The 17,194-nt window shown below is 42.9% G+C and overlaps 4 protein-coding genes across 4 annotated transcripts; 3 read left to right on the top strand and 1 right to left on the bottom strand.

The window, feature by feature from the left end:
- Positions 1 to 1,323: 1,323 nt before the first annotated feature.
- LOC134812325 (alpha- and gamma-adaptin-binding protein p34-like) lies at positions 1,324 to 2,067 on the top strand. Its single transcript, XM_063819704.1, has one exon. It carries the CDS (start codon positions 1,624 to 1,626, stop codon positions 2,065 to 2,067), a length of 444 nt encoding a protein of 147 aa, XP_063675774.1. The 5' UTR covers positions 1,324 to 1,623.
- Positions 2,068 to 2,167: 100 nt separating this feature from the next.
- On the top strand, positions 2,168 to 5,669 carry LOC134812322 (uncharacterized). The gene has a single exon (XM_063819702.1). The coding sequence runs from the start codon at positions 3,446 to 3,448 to the stop codon at positions 5,243 to 5,245; it is 1,800 nt and encodes a 599-aa protein (XP_063675772.1). The 5' UTR covers positions 2,168 to 3,445; the 3' UTR covers positions 5,246 to 5,669.
- Positions 5,669 to 9,137, top strand: LOC134812324 (uncharacterized). The gene is made up of 5 exons (XM_063819703.1): positions 5,669 to 6,130; positions 7,198 to 7,322; positions 7,615 to 7,766; positions 7,869 to 8,079; positions 8,220 to 9,137. Exons 1-5 carry the CDS (start codon positions 6,004 to 6,006, stop codon positions 8,361 to 8,363), a joined length of 759 nt encoding a protein of 252 aa, XP_063675773.1. The 5' UTR covers positions 5,669 to 6,003; the 3' UTR covers positions 8,364 to 9,137.
- Positions 9,138 to 9,556: 419 nt separating this feature from the next.
- LOC134813084 (ATP synthase subunit O, mitochondrial-like) lies at positions 9,557 to 17,041 on the bottom strand. Its single transcript, XM_063820762.1, has 5 exons — positions 16,840 to 17,041; positions 13,942 to 14,026; positions 13,665 to 13,798; positions 9,885 to 9,998; positions 9,557 to 9,779 (listed from the first exon to the last, which is right to left on the bottom strand). The coding sequence occupies exons 1-5, from the start codon at positions 17,020 to 17,022 to the stop codon at positions 9,666 to 9,668; spliced, it is 630 nt and encodes a 209-aa protein (XP_063676832.1). The 5' UTR covers positions 17,023 to 17,041; the 3' UTR covers positions 9,557 to 9,665.
- Positions 17,042 to 17,194: the final 153 nt, after the last annotated feature.

Genomic DNA, 17,194 nt, shown 5'->3' with positions numbered 1-17,194 from the left:
GGTTGGGTTTCGTTTTCTATGGGAGCTTGTTGTAGTGTTTAATGATATGTTTGATAAGTCACATTGGCAGATACCCTGCCACGTGACAAATACCCTGCCACGTGACCTCATCAGTAATAAGGTCAGCAGATTGCTGGAGGGTTGTAATATTTCTGGTATCCAGTTCCGCGGAACTGACCGAAATGCTGGTACACAAATTCCTCAAATATGTGACAGAAACTCAATACTCCAAACCTCATTACGGATCTTCACACTTACCATAATATACTCATTCTGAACTGCATGTCTCACTTGTTCTGTTGGACTGCTCCCTCCGTGTGTGTGTGTGTGTGTGTGTGTGTGTGTGTGTGTGTCTAAATCAGGTATTTTCCCATTTTTATTGAGTCTGAACACTGCTTATGACTAGATATGAACTTACTACTAGGTGTAAGTTTTATAAAATGCATGGCCCACGCTCATTTTCGGGGTAATTTGTAAAATTCGCCTCAAGTTGACCTGCTTTGTTGGGTTTTATTTTGGTTTTGACTGACATTTTCTGAATTGATTTGATTTCAAAACCAGTACATTATTTGACGTTTAATATATAAATCATAATAATATTTGTATAATTGAATTAAATTGATACAGGGGGTATCATGAGTATTACTTTACGAAATTGCCGTCAATGATGTCAATAATCAATGAATTAAAATTAAAGAATAACTTTAAATTAAATGTAATCGAAATTGCTTCAAAATGTATGTTTGTATCTTTCTTAATTTTATCATTTAATTTTATTTTCACAATTCGAATCATTAAAGTTCGTTCGAACTTTCACTTTCCAATTCAATTTGATAAGGTTTTAGAGGTTTAGTCCATGGATCACTTGACTAGTAAGTTATCTAAATTACTAAATGTTCTGTCTAAACTCCTGTTTTACCAATCGTTTTTATGAAACCAAAGTGATTAATCAGGTCTGACTGTAAAGAGCTCTCATCTGTGGACACACACCAAGTTAAGAATGCAAGCTATGAGCTGTGATATTTCCTTTGCTTAGTATTGGGGGATGGAACAGAGCCAAGATTTAGATCTGTAGCTCTGGAGGTCCTCTTAACAAACTGAACCCTGCTGTAGTTAACTTATAACTAGTTGCACTTGTCAAACTTTTAACTTTGTACCAGCGACATTGTAAATTGTCACCAGCCATACGAGTCATTCCTGTACTAACCTGGTCCAGATATTTGAGTGTAACATAGTGTTAAAACTAGCATTCCAGTACTAACACAACACTAACAGTACAGGTATAATGACGAGTAGAGTACTGATATGTAACACCTCACCATCCCCAACTCTGATATCTCCACCACCCTCTCCGCCGACCCCCACAACTACATCACCTTCAACAACAAGTACTTCACCGTCTCTGTTCAGATATGTTACGCTACCCAGCTGCCTGTAGAGGAGATAACAGATACTGTTGAGGCGTTTGTTTATGTTATAGACGAACCTGTGTTAGATGTGAAATCAGCGTTAAGCAGTGTAGATGTGTTCAGTGACTTTATATCAGAGGTGGATCCAGCCGTGAAGCTGTTACTGATTAACTGTGAGGATTCTCAGTTTGAGTCTGAGTTTTTGGAATGGTGCATGGAGCACGAGTTTGAGTTTATCAAGTACATTGTATCAGATAATTCGGAAAGTGAGGATACACTTATGGGTCAGTGTGAGGGTATGGGACGAGTGAGGGCCGCGTTGGAATGTCACATGTGGCCTTATAGGACCATGAAGAAATCTCCAGCTCCTATAGACGTTAATCATAGTAACGATGGTAATCATAGTAACGGTAGTAACCATAGTAACGGTACTCCAGATGAGTTTGGAGAGTATGTGTCAGGAACCAATACTCTGGCTGATTTTCAGAGTTTGATGGAAGGAGAAGAGCTAGAGGGAGACTTTGAGAATATGTTCTCAAACATGATGAAGATGAAAGAAGTAGCGGGACAGTTACCGGATACGGAGCGGAAGATGTTTGCCGAGCAAGTTGCTATGTCTTTTTGGAGGGCCTTAGGTGGCTCTGATGATGAGTTGTAGACCTTGCTCGTTACAGTAGTGTGTTTTTACAAGTCTTTTCTTTTGTCTGGGGAGTTGGTGGAGTAAGAAATTCTGAGAATTGTGTGCTAGGAGGTAATGTTACAACCCACTTTCCAGCATCATCATCAACAAGATCACCTCCTATATATAATATGTGATCTGTTCTGTGCGTGATGCTGTGGAATGTTGTGAAATGTACCTGAAAGTGAACTAACTGTCAGCTCAGTTCCTTGATCGGGTTAATAGGATGCACATAATAGAGCCTCTCTTTCATTCTGCACGTGACCTGGGCAGTGAGCACGTGACCTGAGTAGTGAGCACGTGACCTGAGCACGTGACCTGTAACACCACGTCACCTCTTTAGCTCATTTCCCATACTCAAAAAATGGATGACATGTCAGGTATGATAATCTCATTCCTGCTTTCTGTTTAAACTTTGTGCTGACTTTACTAGGTCTGGCCCCATGCCAGCTTTACTTCCAAAGTATTCCCGGTATGCTTATTACGTGATCTCCTCACATTTTTCAATGATAAGCTCACAAGGGGGGAGATGATTGTGGTTCCTCTGATCATCCGTGTAACACGAGCCTCTCTCAGTTTTATTAACGGATTTTACTTCAACAAGGATCGTAAAGATTACAAAATTAATTAGTTTTAAATGATAATGTGATAGCCGGAGAGAGCTCGCATTCCTGTTTTACACCGCAGGTAATATTATATTCCACGCCAAACTCTACCTGTTCCCCTTGAATATTATGCTAAAATTATGCATGCTTTCTTTTTCATTAGTGCTGTGAGGGTGATCCTTCTAGAAGGCTGACTGGCGTTCTTAGGGTTCCAGTTTTTGTTATTTTAATTTGATTTATTTTCATTTGTGTACTGGAAGTTTTACAGGCTGGGAGATATTGTTGTTAGTTGCTGCTAGAGCGCACATATTTTAGTAACGCCCCTGGCTCCCGTGCCTTTGTGAATTTGTTTTAAAGAATGTGAACGCTCGCGCTGTGCAGCGTTGATGTTTTGTGTTGGGTTTATTGTTTGAGTTTGAATGTTGAGTTTGTTACTTTGATAATAATGGATTGATTAATACATCATGAGTCATGACGTATGATAATGTAAACTAATATTGTCGTGATTTTGCTTTTTAGTGGCCTTCTGCTTTTGCTTTCCACAAATAGCATTTCTACCCACAACTGTAACTATAAATAGCTCACAGTTATAACTTGTGAGCGAGGGATATAATACAGGAGGTGTTATTTGTACAGCAGGTCCAATATTTGTGATTTGTTCCCACGACTTTGTAAACCATACACTGAACATTGTGTTTGAGTAGCTCACTGCCTCCCCTCTCTCATACACTCTCTCCCTCTCTAGCGTTACCATGGCTCAAGCTGTCAATGTTATGGACATTGTAGACTCACGTAGTCAGGAGATAACTGCTGCAATGGAGGCGCTTACAACCAACATGTCAGTCTCCGTCAAACTATCTATTCCTTTCTACATGCGCCGCAGGGCTGCTAGTCATAACCCTAAACGGCTCCCTGCTAGAGTGAGACCACCTGATGCGGGGAAGAGCAAGGCTAAGTTCAAATGGAAGAAGAGATCCGGGAGGAAGGATGAAGATTGTGTAAAGACTGATGATGACAAGAGTGGAGATAAGAAAGCAAAGAGATTAGAAACACACTTGTGGCACGCTAAAAGATGTCACATGACGGACAGGTGGGGTTACAGAATAGCAGAGTGTAGCACTCAAAAAGGTGCAAGAGCAGCACACCGCGCCACCAACACAGCTACTACAATACAGGACACTAGTTTCCACCAGTGGGTATCCCTCACTGGACAGTCTCTACACAGTTCTCTAACTAACACTCTCGTTCCCAACTACCTTGCTCTAGATAGAGTCACGTGTTCACATGTGTATCACGAGGGAGTGTGTCTGGGACCTGCTAGAGTGTACTGGGTGAGTGAACACACTGTGTTTCTGTGTCTCCACCCCGGTATACCCCACCACACTGACCTTGCCACGGTGTTCACTGGTCTCTCCTACACGCCCCACACTGATACCTTATCTCAGTTCACACTGCAGGGGGTCAGGTCGTTAGAACTCCTCGTTAAATCCCTTGTTTTATCAGATAACACGGACAGTGTTGTGAAGGAGATCTGGGAGGAGTTGTCTGAGAACCCCTTCTGTTATGATGTGATGGGAGGCGCTGCACTGGGCTGTAGAGTTGTCATACGTCCACCTCAACATAGAAACTTTGTGTCTGTATTAGACGCTGAGATAGCACAACCAGCACACAGACTCAGTCCAGACAGTAGTCTGTGTGGAGGGCTCCTCTTCAGATCAGTTCTAGGTGATAAAACAGATAACACTGACAGTCATCAAACAGATAACACTGACAGTTATCAACCTGATAAGACAGAGGAAACACTGCCGTGTTGCATTTACAAAGACCCAGAGACGGGGTCTCTGACAGTTTTGTTACCACGTGGTACTGGTACCCGAGTCTGGATATCTCTAATCTACAACGGGGCCAGGGTTATAGGACTCCGGGACTCACATTCCTTACATTCCGACAGGAGTATTCCCTGTTTCCCAGCTGATTACCCGGACACCCTGGCAGGGAGAATTTACCTGGAGGAGGAGGGGAGGGAGAAGGAGGGGCTGGAGATGAGGAGACCTCCCCAGAAACGAGTCAGATATGAGGAGTTGGGGATATTATCTCCGTTTGTATCAGACTGGGGAGCCGTGTGTGGAGGTGAGGTTATCTATGTAATCAGAAGTCCTGCTCTGTTGAACAAATTGGAGAGTCTACCTTCAGAGATGGGCTCTAACTTTGTTACTGTGTCTGTTACTTGTGTTAAACGTGGGAACATCCGTCCTGGGGCTCAAATCTACTACCTCGACCAAACCACATCACGTGATCAGAATACATCACGTGATCAGACTAAACCACGTGATCAGACCACATCAGGAGATCCTGTGTACAGTTCAGAAGACAAGTACCCGCTAGTAGGTTACGTTACATCAGGTAAATACTGTCTTGCTACTGGTGGAGGAGCTGGCATAGCTCTGATCCTAACTAGTATTTACAAGAAGATAGGAGAAGGAGGAGTATTATTGGTCAGGAATACCACAAGTAAACAGTACCGTCATGTTCGTGTAACTGTGGTGAAATAGCGGTGCTTGTACGTGGTTTTAGAAACTCACGAGTATTTCTGTGTTTGCTGTTAAAGGAAAGTTTTTATTTGTTTTATTTTAAAACTGGGTTTTTAAGTTAAATGAATTTCACCAGTGTTTTAGGGAGGGTAATTTATTAATATTTAAATATGTAATTTGATTAAATTCTATGTTATAGATTTTCGAAGCTTATTATCGTATCGCATTACACATACCTCCACCTTCATACCATATGATGTTGTACTATGTGCGGAATTTAAACCATGTGATGTTGAAATATTTGATACAAATGATACGCTACTCCTGGAATTTGAACTCCACTTCGTTTACAATTACTAATTATCCAGTCACACAACCTCTCATTCAAGTTTCTTTGTGAATGCTTTTGCCGCCTCTGTAGATGTCACTGTTCTCCTTATCGCTCTACCTGTGTATTGATTGTTCTGGCTTGTTCACCACATCATGGAATTGCAGCAGCTCGCTTTTACACGCAATCTTTTCTTTGCCGTAAATTCTTCGGAGTCTAGTTCGCAATGGTGTGCTTTTGGCTTTATGCACTGTCTCTGTTTGTCTACTTGTTCGTCTCTAAGTTTGTCTGTATGCTTGTAGGTTAATAATTGTTCCTAACCAAATCAGCATTGTTGGAATGTGAAAATTCCTTTTATTTAACTTGTCTGCTATCCCATCTGTTCGTTCCTAACCATGTTACCTCTGTAGGAATGTAGAAAATGCCCCGTGTTAACTGAAGAAATGTGCAAATGAACGGACTAGGAGAGAGAAGATTCAGTGTGCAGCCTCCCTACATCGAGCCTCCAAACAGTGCGTCACCCTCTGATGATAACAGCTTCCTTTCTCTTCAACTAGCTTACAATAACCTTACTAACCGTGAGTAAACTAGCCTTATACCTCTTCAACTAGCTTACACTATAAATTACCTTACTAATCGTTAGTAAACTAGAAATTCCAGGAATCTCACCTAGATAAGTGAATCACACTGACTCCTCTCTATAATAGAAGTTTCTAAATCCAGTAATGAGTAATATTATCAGTTTTTAGTTGAGAGAGTAACTTATATAATGCAATATTTAATCTATGACGTGTTTAATCTTACAGAGCCGCTTATTTCCATTATCTCTTATTTTGCTGTCAATTTTTCTTGTCATTAGTCTGAAAGAGAATGCACACAAGAACAACTTCAAGACATGTTTCCATGTGGCCACTTGTTGTGCTATTGTTGAAACGCTAAAATAGGGTCACACTGATGTATCATCAGCATGGAAATGTCTGCTGTAAGATACACACTATTTTAATCACCCTATACCTTACATTATCAGCAAATAGATATTATGGAAGTCTGAATTTCATCGTTCCGAATTATTTAAATTCCGTTTGATTCTGCACACATGTTGAGTACTTACTACTCAGCTACTGTATTAGACGGGGTTATTTTTAGCCACAATTCAGATTACAGCTTGACAACCCCGTGCGAATCTTAGTTTCAAATTTCTGTACAGTGCTATCATTGCAAATTTCTGTAACATTGAATATTACAGTAGGGCAGTTTCATCTTAAGTACAAGCTTATCTATGTTACTAAGAATAGCCATGTTTAACCTTGTGAAGGGCGGTATTAGGATATCTGGTTATTCAGATGTCGGTTGTAATTACTTACCATTCCTTTGAACCTGTTATCTCCCTTTTTTTGGACAAATTGTTACCGTTATCTGATCAAATATTTGGCTCAAGTATTCCAAACATGTGTTACAAATATTCCAAACATTAGGGTACAAATTCAAGATTTGCTTCGGCAAAACTTTTGAAATGTCTGCCTAGATTTTCGACTTGGCTTAACATAATTTGGCTTAACGTTTTGCTCAGCTTGCTAAATTGGCTACAAAATCGAATTATTTCCAAAATATAACAATAATTTGCTAAATATTTGCACCATCCCAGAGTTGGAGCAGTCGCAGCGCACAAACGAGACATTGCACAACAAGTTGGGTCAGCTGTCAGTACACCTCAGTAATGTGCAACATTCCAGCAGTCAGAACGCTCAGCAGAACATCACTCTCAAAGAGGTGGGTAACATTCTAATATTTATACGGATTATACGGATTCTCATAAAATGGGTCAGTTTTTCAGTCAGTATTCTTCCCCCCCCCCCCCCCCCTTCTTCAGATTCGTTCAAATTGATTTAACTAAAATTTGTATGGCCTATCAAATATATGTGGCTGTTAAAATGTTATCTAATATTAGACATTTCCTCTGAGAAACTCTAATTAATCATCAGTATTTAATTAACAGGAATTATAACTATGCGAGCTTGTTATCATTACCATTCATGCTAATATAAACACAAACTATTTCCAGGAGAACGAGCGCCTGAAGCTATTACTGCAGAAGACAGTTGAGTCACGGGGAGGAGTAATACCCAGCGGTCTGGATGTCACCCGAGAAGTGGATCAGAGACTCAGGAACCTGGAGGACTTCTGCCAGAAGATATCAGACAGAGAGATTGACAGGTAATACTTCACATCACTGTTTTTCAATGATCTCCTTCATGATTCCTAGCTTTAAATGTAGACCTAATTAAGCCTGGTATTAACCTCTTTCTTCCTCCTCAGATCAGACCGTCTCTCAGCCTCATCAGGTGGAATCTCAATCTCCAACATTTCCCTAGTCAGCAGCGCTGCGCTGCTCTCCAGCGAGCCTGCGCCACTCTACAAAGAATTCAGCAGCACCTCCGAGTACAGTAGCTTGTGTTCTTTAGATCGGGTCGATGGTCTGTCTTTACGGGAGAAAGTGCTGGAGTTGGAGACCAACGCTTTAAAACAGGTAATGAGATGGTTTTGGTATGTTGTATTAAGTTTCCTGTTGTGTTTTGTGAAACTGCTTTTTAGTTTTATTTAATACTGACTGATGATTAGATCCTCAACCAGCAAATAAACATAAAACTTATCGCAATCTCTCCTCAGGACGCCAAGATAAAGATTTTAGAGCGGAATTTGCAAGAAAAGAATCTCATAATAAAACGACAGAAAGCCGAGCTAGATCAATACAGACACTCACCCCAACATGTGTCAGCGTATCCTAGAGAATTCACACAAAGTCAGATTTAATCCCCTTAATTCTGGCGGAATCTTTTCTAAAAACATAAATCTGGGGTCCGTTCTCACCATGTGACGCCTTTTTTATACAGTTCCAAATCTTAATCCACTTTTTATTCGTAAATTTTTGTACCCATAGTTCTGTGAAAATGAAGTAACATGAGAATTTTACATTATATTGTTTTCTTTCGCAGACGACGTATGAAACGTTTTTGTATTTACGTAAAATTTTTCAGAAAATTGTTTAAGAGAAATAACGCAAATTGTTGGCATTTTTCACTTTTAGAATTCAGTAGTGATAGAGTTAACTTAGTTGATTAGCAATAATACTAAAATATAGTACTCTAGATTTAATGGTAATTGTGTACATATATTGAGCATTTTGCTTCGCCTCCGTTGTCTTAGTTCAATTATTAACGGACGTAAAGATTCTTTATTGATTTTCCAATTAAGTATTGTTTTTCGGGAATCATTTGATTTTGACTTATATTCATTAGTAAACTACATAATAATCACGCTTTAATTCCCTGCAATGAAACAGAATCATTTGAACTATATATTTCACATTTTGCGAGTCTGAAACGTTCCTGGAATTTTAATTTCAAGGATTTTAAATCTATTTTGTAGATTCCTGGGACCTGATAACTGCGAATGACATTGTGATTGCGGCAGTTTGTTCAGGCGATGTATAATTCCTTTTGTTAGTAGAGTGTTATTTTAGAATTCTTACACTAATTTAGTGGATGTTTAATCCAGTTTTTATCTTACATTCTTATTTGATGAAAATCTCGTATTCTTTGTTTGTTCTGCTAGGGCGTGCCGCGGATGTGGAACGTTGGTGTAATATAAATTCCGTACATAATTGGAACACGCGGCAATGTTCTTGCTATGCAGACACTCGCAAGTCTCAAACTTTGTGCGACTTTAGCGCGGTTTTACCACAACATAACATTTTGGTAGCCAGCTAGAATTCAACTCGAGGAGACGCGCGACCCGCGCGTACACTAAATGTGAGCGTTTACGGTACTTTTATTACAGTTGAAGCATTGCGCCCTCCAACATCAATACATAATTCCGTAACTCTGAGATACGTAGGGAATATGGTCTTCAGATTCTGGAAGCATGTATGACATTGAACGTTCGCGATAATAGCTTAGCCGATAGTGATTAGTGACCATATTCCCCGTTTGAAATCATAATGCTGATTTATGTACGAATTATCATTATTACATCAGTACATAGCATCCATATATACACATCCTTCAATAACTTAACAGTCTCTTCTTATGAAAATTGTTCGATAAGTTACAAAAACTAAAGAGGGAGAGAAAGAGCGGTTTTGAGTTTCTTTATCTTAGAGGCGGTGGACATGTCGACCCTTTTGTCTCCAATTTCAACTACCATTCCTCCAATTAGAGACGCGTCAGTCTGAAATTTAACATAGTTTAAAATGTGCCCTTAATTAAAACAAATTTAAATCTCAATACAACAATAATGAACTAACCAATCGACAATAAATTTGAAATGACTTACAGCGGTATCGAGAAGAAGTTTCTCGTTAGGCTTCAAGAAGCTTCCCAGAGCACCTTTCAGTGAATCAAGGTGCTCATCAGACAAGGGTGCTGCTGATGTCACTTTGCATGGTACCTGTAAATCAAATTGTGACACTCATGATATTTGAAAACAATTAAATACATGTCAGCTACTTTACATTCAGGGGGGGGGGTGTCATGTCCGTCTATGTCCGCCTATGTCCTGTCCTTTTTGGATTCTATGAGACAACGGACGTGTTTTTTGGGACATTGGCGGACACGGACGGACATTGGCGGACACGGACGGACATTGGCGGACTCGGACGGACATTGGCGGACTCGGACGGACATTGGCGGACCCGGACGGACATTGACGGACTTGGATGGACATTGGTGGACATTAGCGGACATTGGTGGACATAAGCGGACAAACATTTTGAGGACTGAAGACTACTGAAGAGTACTGAAGAGTACTGAGGAGGATGGCTGAGAAGGATGGCTGAGGAGGATGGCTGAGGAGGATGACTGAGGAGGATGACTGAGGAGGATGACTGAGAGGGAGAAGAAGGATCAGGAAGACCCAGGAAGAGGAGGAGGAGGAGGACCCAGAAGGAGGACCTAGGAGGAGGAGGAGGAGAACTGAGGAGGATGACTGAGGAGGAGGAGGACTGAGGAGGACTGAGAAGGAGGAGGACTGAGGAGGATGGCTGAGGAGGATGGCTGAGGAGGATGGCTGAGGAGGATGACTGAGAGGGAGGAGGAGGAGGAAGAGGAGGAAGAAGACTGAGGAGGAGGAGGAGAAGGACTGAGGAGGAGAAGGAGGACCCAGGAGAAGGAGGACCCAGGAGGAGGAGGACCCAGGAGGAGGACCCAGGAAAAGGCCCCAAGAGGAGGAGGAGGACTGGGGAGGAGGAGAACTGTTGACGACTGATGAGGAGGACTGAGGACAAGGAGGAAGAGTAGGAGGAGGACTGAGGAGGGGAGGAGGAAGAGGACTGGGGAGGATCAGGAAGACCCAGGAGGACCCAGGAGGAGGAGGAGGAGGACTGAGGAGGACTGAGGAGGAGGACTGACGATGACTGAGAAGGAGGAGGACTGAGGAGTACTGAGGAGGATGGCTGAGGAGGATGGCTGGGGAGGATGGCTGAGGAGGATGACTGAGGAGGATGACTGAGAGGGAGGAGGAGGAGGACTCAGGAGGAGGACTCAGAAGGAAGAGGAGGAGGACTCAGGAGGAGGACTTAGGAGAAATGATAAGGAGGACTAAGGAGAACTGAGGAGGAGGAGGAGGAGGACTGAATAGGAGGAGGAGAAGGAGGGGGACTGGGAGAGGACTGGGGAGGAGGAGGACTGATGAGAAGGATGAGGAGGAGGACCCAGGAGGAGGAGGAGGACCCAGAAGGAGGACCTAGGAGGAGGAGGAGGAGGAGGAGGACCCAGAAGGAGGACCTAGGAGGAGGAGGAGGAGAACTGAGGAGGATGACTGAGGAGGAGGAGGACTCAGGAGGACTGAGGAGGACTGAGAAGGAGGAGGGCTGAGGAGGATGGCTGAGGAGGATGGCTGAGGAGGATGACTGAGAGGGAGGAGGAGGAGGAAGAGGAGGAAGAGGAGGAAGAGGAGGAAGAGGAGGAAAAGGAGGAAGAGGAGGAAGAGGACTGAGGAGGAGGAGGAGAAGGACTGAGGAGGAGAAGGAGGACTGAGGAGGAGGAGGACCCAGGAGGAGGAGGACCCAGGAGGAGGACCCAGGAAAAGGCCCCAGGAGGAGGAGGAGGACTGGGGAGGAGGAGAACTGTTGAGGACTGATGAGGAGGACTGAGGACGAGGAGGAAGAGTAGGAGGAGGAGTGAGGAGGGAAGGAGGAAGAGGACTGGGGAGGATCAGGAAGACCCAGGAGGACCCAGGAGGAGGACCCAGGAGGAGGAGGACTGAGGAGGACTGAGGAGGAGGACTGACGATGACTGAGAAGGAGGAGGACTGAGGAGTACTGAGGAGGATGGCTGAGGAGGATGGCTGGGGAGGATGGCTGAGGAGGATGACTGAGGAGGATGACTGAGAGGGAGGAGGAGGAGGACTCAGGAGGAGGACTCAGAAGGAAGAGGAGGAGGACTCAGGAGGAGGACTTGAAGGAGAAATGATAAGGAGGACTGAGGAGAACTGAGGAGGAGGAGGAGGAGGACTGAATAGGAGGAGGAGAAGGAGGGGGACTGGGAGAGGACTGGGGAGGAGGAGGACTGATGAGAAGGATGAGGAGGAGGACCCAGGAGGAGGAGGAGGACCCAGAAGGAGGACCTAGGAGGAGGAGGAGGAGGAGGACCCAGAAGGAGGACCTATGAGGAGGAGGAGGAGAACTGAGGAGGATGACTGAGGAGGAGGAGGACTCAGGAGGACTGAGGAGGACTGAGAAGGAGGAGGGCTGAGGAGGATGGCTGAGGAGGATGGCTGAGGAGGATGACTGGGGAGGATGGCTGAGGAGGATGAGGAGGAGGAGGATGACTGAGGAGGAAGAGGAGGAAGAGGAGGAAGAGGAGGAGGAGGAGAAGGACTGAGGAGGAGAAGGAGGACCCAGGAGGAGGAGGACCCAGGAGGAGGAGGACCCAGGAAAAGGCCCCAGGAGGAGGAGGACTGGGGAGGAGGAGAACTGTTGAGGACTGATGAGGAGGACTGAGGACGAGGAGGAAGAGTAGGAGGAGGAGTGAGGAGGGGAGGAGGAAGAGGACTGGGGAGGATCAGGAGGAGGAGGACTGAGGAGGACTGAGGAGGAGGACTGACGATGACTGAGAAGGAGGAGGACTGAGGAGTACTGAGGAGGATGGCTGGGGAGGATGGCTGAGGAGGATGACTGAGGAGGAGGACTGATGAGAAGGATGAGGAGGAGGACCCAGGAGGAGGAGGACTGAGGACCGAGGAGGAAGAGGAGGAGGAGGACCCAGGAGGAGGAGGACTGAGGAGGACTGAGGTGGATGGCTGAGGAGGATGACTGAGAGGGAAGAGGAGGAGGAGGAGGAGGAGGACTGAGGAGGACTGAGAAGGAGGAGGAGGAGGAGGAGGACTGAATAGGAGGAGGAGGAGGACTGGGGGAGGACTGAGGAGGAGGATGGAGGACTGAGGAGAAGGATGAGGAGGAGGACTGAGGAGGACTGAGGACTGGGGAGGAAGAGGAGGAGGATGAAGAGGAGGAGGACCCAGGAGGAGGACTCAGGAGGAGGAGGAGGACTGGGGAGGAGGAGGACTGTTGAGGACTGATGAGGAGGACTGAGGACGAGGAGGAGGAGTAGGAGGAGGACTGAGGAGGGGAGGAGGAAGAGGACTGAGGAAGATCAGGATGACCCAGGGGGAGGAGGAGGAAGAGTAGGAGGAGGAAGCATCTAAATGTTATTTCCATTTTGTCCGTTTTTGTCCATTTTTGTCCGTTTTTGTCCGCTCTATTTTTTGTCCGTTTGGAAAATATAGGGTACCGAACGGACAAAAAACATGATCCCCCTATAACAGCAAAAATTGAACATTTTATTTAGCAATTTAGGTGTCCATTAATGTCCGCCTATGTCCGCCTATGTCCGCCTATGTCCGTCTATGTCCGCCTATGTCCGCCCATGTCCGTCTATGTCCGCCTATGTCCGCCTATGTCCTGTCCTTTTTGGATTCTATGAGACAAGCGGACATAGACGGACGTGACACCCCCCCCCCCATTCACAAGTCGAACAGTTCTAAACTGAATAATAATAAACCTCGCTTAGTTGCTATAGTGTTACTCATTTAGTTACTATAGTAAGTTAAACTAACCTCGCCACGTTGCGCTGCCATGATAGTGTTAAATGCTCCGACAACACCCGAAATGTTAGCGGATCTCTTGTTATCTATCATTGTTGATACCATGTTGCCGATAAGGGGATCTATTCCTGCTTCATCAAACGCTCCTGACAATTTGTTAGTATTATGATAAATCATACACTAGTTATACATTCATATACATAAATTATACACCCATTAGCTGCGTCGTTTTACGATAAAGTACAGTATACACATATCCTAAAACTAGAATAACACGGTTAATATTAACCTCCAAGAGTAGATTTCTTCTCTTCTTTGCTGCATACTGGGAGAGTTAGATACTCCTTTACTCCACTAACAGAGTCAATAGCTCCCTGACAAAGATAAACAATATAACAACTTTTTTATGAAGTCACCATCACAGCTCAATCAACAAATCGTGAGTGTAGGGTACCTTAAACGTACTTTAAAGTGCAAACTATACAAAATAGAGGAATTCGAAATACTTTAAAAAGCACCATTATTGACACTGCATGCCACTATTAACTATCTGTGTCAAGCATGGGGGGGGGGGGGGTCAACCTCATTTTACCTCATTTTACCTCATCCCAATTTTGCCTTTTTTGGCTGGCCTCATGAGGTAAAATGAGGTAAATCTCGGCAAAAATTTTTAACAGGTAAAATTCTCTAAATCGTCAATTTAGTCACGAAGGAGTATGGAAGGAGTTCTAAATGTGTGCTCCTCTAATATAAACAGTAGGAAATGGTTAACTTAAGTCGAGGTCTCAGGTCTCTACAATGTCGGAAAGTTCCTGCAGGAATTTGCGCATTGCGCTTGAAGCGCAAGATTCACAGCGCCAAAAGCGAAGGTCGTAGAGACATGAGACCGTGACTAAAGTTAACCATTTCATACCATTGCTATAAGAGTATGCCACTTTCAGAGTCCTAAACACACTCCCATATCTCTTAATCGTCAATTGTATGAATTTTACCTGTTAAAATATATCATCTTTTACTGATATCAATTTAGTTTAACACTGTTAGTTTTAAAAAAGAAAATAATACTTCACACCAAACTCACACACAATATGAGAATATAAAGAGGAAGGTTTTCTTGGAGACCTGGACCATCAAAATAGTGTACATTGCTGCTGTCAATTGTCATTGTCAAGACTCCAGGATAAGAGGGTCTAGTTAGTAGTTGCGGGATTATGCTGGATAACAGATATGATAAGTGGTAACATCCTACAAAAGAATTTTAGCTCACTAAGGAATTTTCCTCTTACCGAATTATACAAGAAGTTAACTAAGTTCCTCCTAGTCCTAAGCATTATCTTGTTTCAGAGGGAATGAGTGATTTAAAAAGATGAGGCCAAAGAGTTAGTTCTGAAGAAGGCATTTGTACTCTGTAATTTCTAAGCTAATTTTTTTCGATATTTATAGCTATTTACTGATCTTGTTTTGATGTATCAGCAAGAGATCACTTGACCTCGTTAGTTGTTAGTCATGTTATGCTGATCCAGTTAGTGACGAGCTATGAAGTAATCATTCGACCTCATTTAATACTGATCCTATCTATGACGAGCTATGAAGTAATCAGTGGATCTCGTCAATGCTCATCCTGTCCGGACTGTCAATGACGAGTTATGAAGAAATAAATGAAGACCTCATTAATTCCTTGTTCAAGAAGATATTCCTCTGGTAACAACCCCTTCTGGCCTGCTTCTGAACATAATATGAAGATTCGAAAACCTAGTCTACCTAAATTGGAACTTGCTGACTGCATTGGAAAATGGAGAACAATCGAGAAGTGATAATCAGTGCCAGGATATAATCAAAGTTGAATTCGGAATCCAAGGAAAACCTTCCTTTTTTATATTATCATATTGTGCGTTAGTTTGGTGTGAAGTAATATGTTCTTTTTAAAAACTAACAGTGTTTTAAACTAAATTGACATCAGTTAAAGATGATATATTTTAACAGGTAAAATTCATATAATTGACGATTAAGAGCTGTAGGAGTGTGTTCAGGACTCTGAAAGTGGCATACTCTGATAGCAATGGTATGAAATGGTTAACTTTAGTCAAGGTCTCATGTCTCTACGACCTTCGCTTTTGACGCAGTGAATCTTGCGCTTCAGCGCAATGCGCAAATTCCTGCAGGAACTTCCCGACATTGTAGAGACCTGAAACCTCGACTAAAGTTAACCATTTCCTACTGTTTTAGAGGAGCACACATTTAGAACTCCTTCCAAACTCCTTCGTGACTAAATTGACGATTTAGATAATTTTACCTGTTAAAAATTGGTGAAAAATATGGGCGTGGCCCAAGTCAGTATTATACGAAACCGTAGACACAAAAAATTGTTTGGTTGTTCCTGATCCTATAGAGCAACTAATTAGAGGTGATATCTAATTATATGAACGAAAAGTGGTTTTGTGAACCGCCCTTTATTCTACAGCGAATCATGAACATTGAAAATGTACATGATAAGAACTTAGAATTGTATGAAGTATGAGTTTATATGAGTAATTTATTATGAAATGACCTTTCACTATCTCACTATGCAATTTCGACTAAATTCATGTAGATATCCAATCCAGTTCCATGCACAACTGTTGTTTACATTTGGTCTAGTTAGACACAATTTGTTTCAGAGTGACTCGATAATCGCAATATCAAACTAAGATATTATTTAAATGGTCCATGTCATGCAATGCGGAAATATCCCCATAAATTGGCAACTGCCAAAGTGACACTAAAGTTATTGCTAATTCCTTTACAAAACTTAGCAAGTGCAATTAACAATTTCCTAAAGCTAATGGATCATGGAAATTGAAATGTTCAATTTTCTTTTCATAAATAATAATTATAATGCTAAGTTTTATTTACCCCAAGTTTGGAGAGTAAGTATGTTAAACTGGGAATGCCCCTTCCCAGGGACCACATCACCCCTAATAAACCATTAAATATCATGAAAGACCATGCACAGCCTCGAATTATATTATAATGACTTCGAATAAACCTTTTTTGCATCTAAAAAAAGGCTTAGAAAACTAGATTTATTTACCTCATTTTACCTCATTTTACCTCATCCCAATTTTGCCTTTTTTGGCTGGCCTCATGAGGTAAAATGAGGTTGACCCCCCCCCCCCCAGCATGTGTTAAGAGTACTAGAAATACTAACCTGTAGAGAGTTGAGTTGGCTCTCGATAGCGTCAGCACTGCCTGCTTTAGTAGCAGCGCTGTAAAGCGCGTGCGCGTACCGACCCTCGATACCGAACACCTGAACTGGGCCCCGGATAAACTCGGAGGCGGTGGATAGGGAGCGGGAGTGACAACGCACTGCTGCGGCAAGTCTGGCAGCCATATCTAGGTGTTATCTGGTTAGAAACTGAGGGTTTGTTATGATATTAACAGCAAGCCCGTGAGAGAGGGAATATGCGTGTTATCTGGTTAGAGACTGAGTGTTCGTTATGATATCTATAACTAGAGACTGAGTGTTTGTTATGATATTAACAGCAAGGTGAGAGAGGGAATAT

This window comes from Bolinopsis microptera, chromosome 3 (genome assembly GCF_026151205.1).
Source record: "Bolinopsis microptera isolate Bmic1 chromosome 3, MBARI_Bmic_1.0, whole genome shotgun sequence".
NCBI classification, from domain to species: domain Eukaryota; kingdom Metazoa; phylum Ctenophora; class Tentaculata; order Lobata; family Bolinopsidae; genus Bolinopsis; species Bolinopsis microptera.
The sequence above is the reverse complement of the archived record's forward strand: the minus strand, read 5'-3'. Positions and strand labels throughout refer to the sequence as shown.

Coding starts and splice junctions, on each gene's coding strand:
- LOC134812325 (XM_063819704.1), top strand. CDS start 1,624: ATGGAGCACGAGTTTGAGTTTATCAAGTACATTGTATCAGATAATTCG.
- LOC134812322 (XM_063819702.1), top strand. CDS start 3,446: ATGGCTCAAGCTGTCAATGTTATGGACATTGTAGACTCACGTAGTCAG.
- LOC134812324 (XM_063819703.1), top strand. CDS start 6,004: ATGAACGGACTAGGAGAGAGAAGATTCAGTGTGCAGCCTCCCTACATC. Junction 7,767..7,868: donor TCAGACAGAGAGATTGACAG/GTAATACTTCAC, acceptor CTTCCTCCTCAG/ATCAGACCGTCTCTCAGCCT. Junction 8,080..8,219: donor AGACCAACGCTTTAAAACAG/GTAATGAGATGG, acceptor ATCTCTCCTCAG/GACGCCAAGATAAAGATTTT.
- LOC134813084 (XM_063820762.1), bottom strand. CDS start 17,022: ATGGCTGCCAGACTTGCCGCAGCAGTGCGTTGTCACTCCCGCTCCCTA. Junction 13,799..13,941: donor GAAGAAATCTACTCTTGGAG/GTTAATATTAAC, acceptor ACAAATTGTCAG/GAGCGTTTGATGAAGCAGGA. Junction 9,780..9,884: donor AACTTCTTCTCGATACCGCT/GTAAGTCATTTC, acceptor GTTAAATTTCAG/ACTGACGCGTCTCTAATTGG.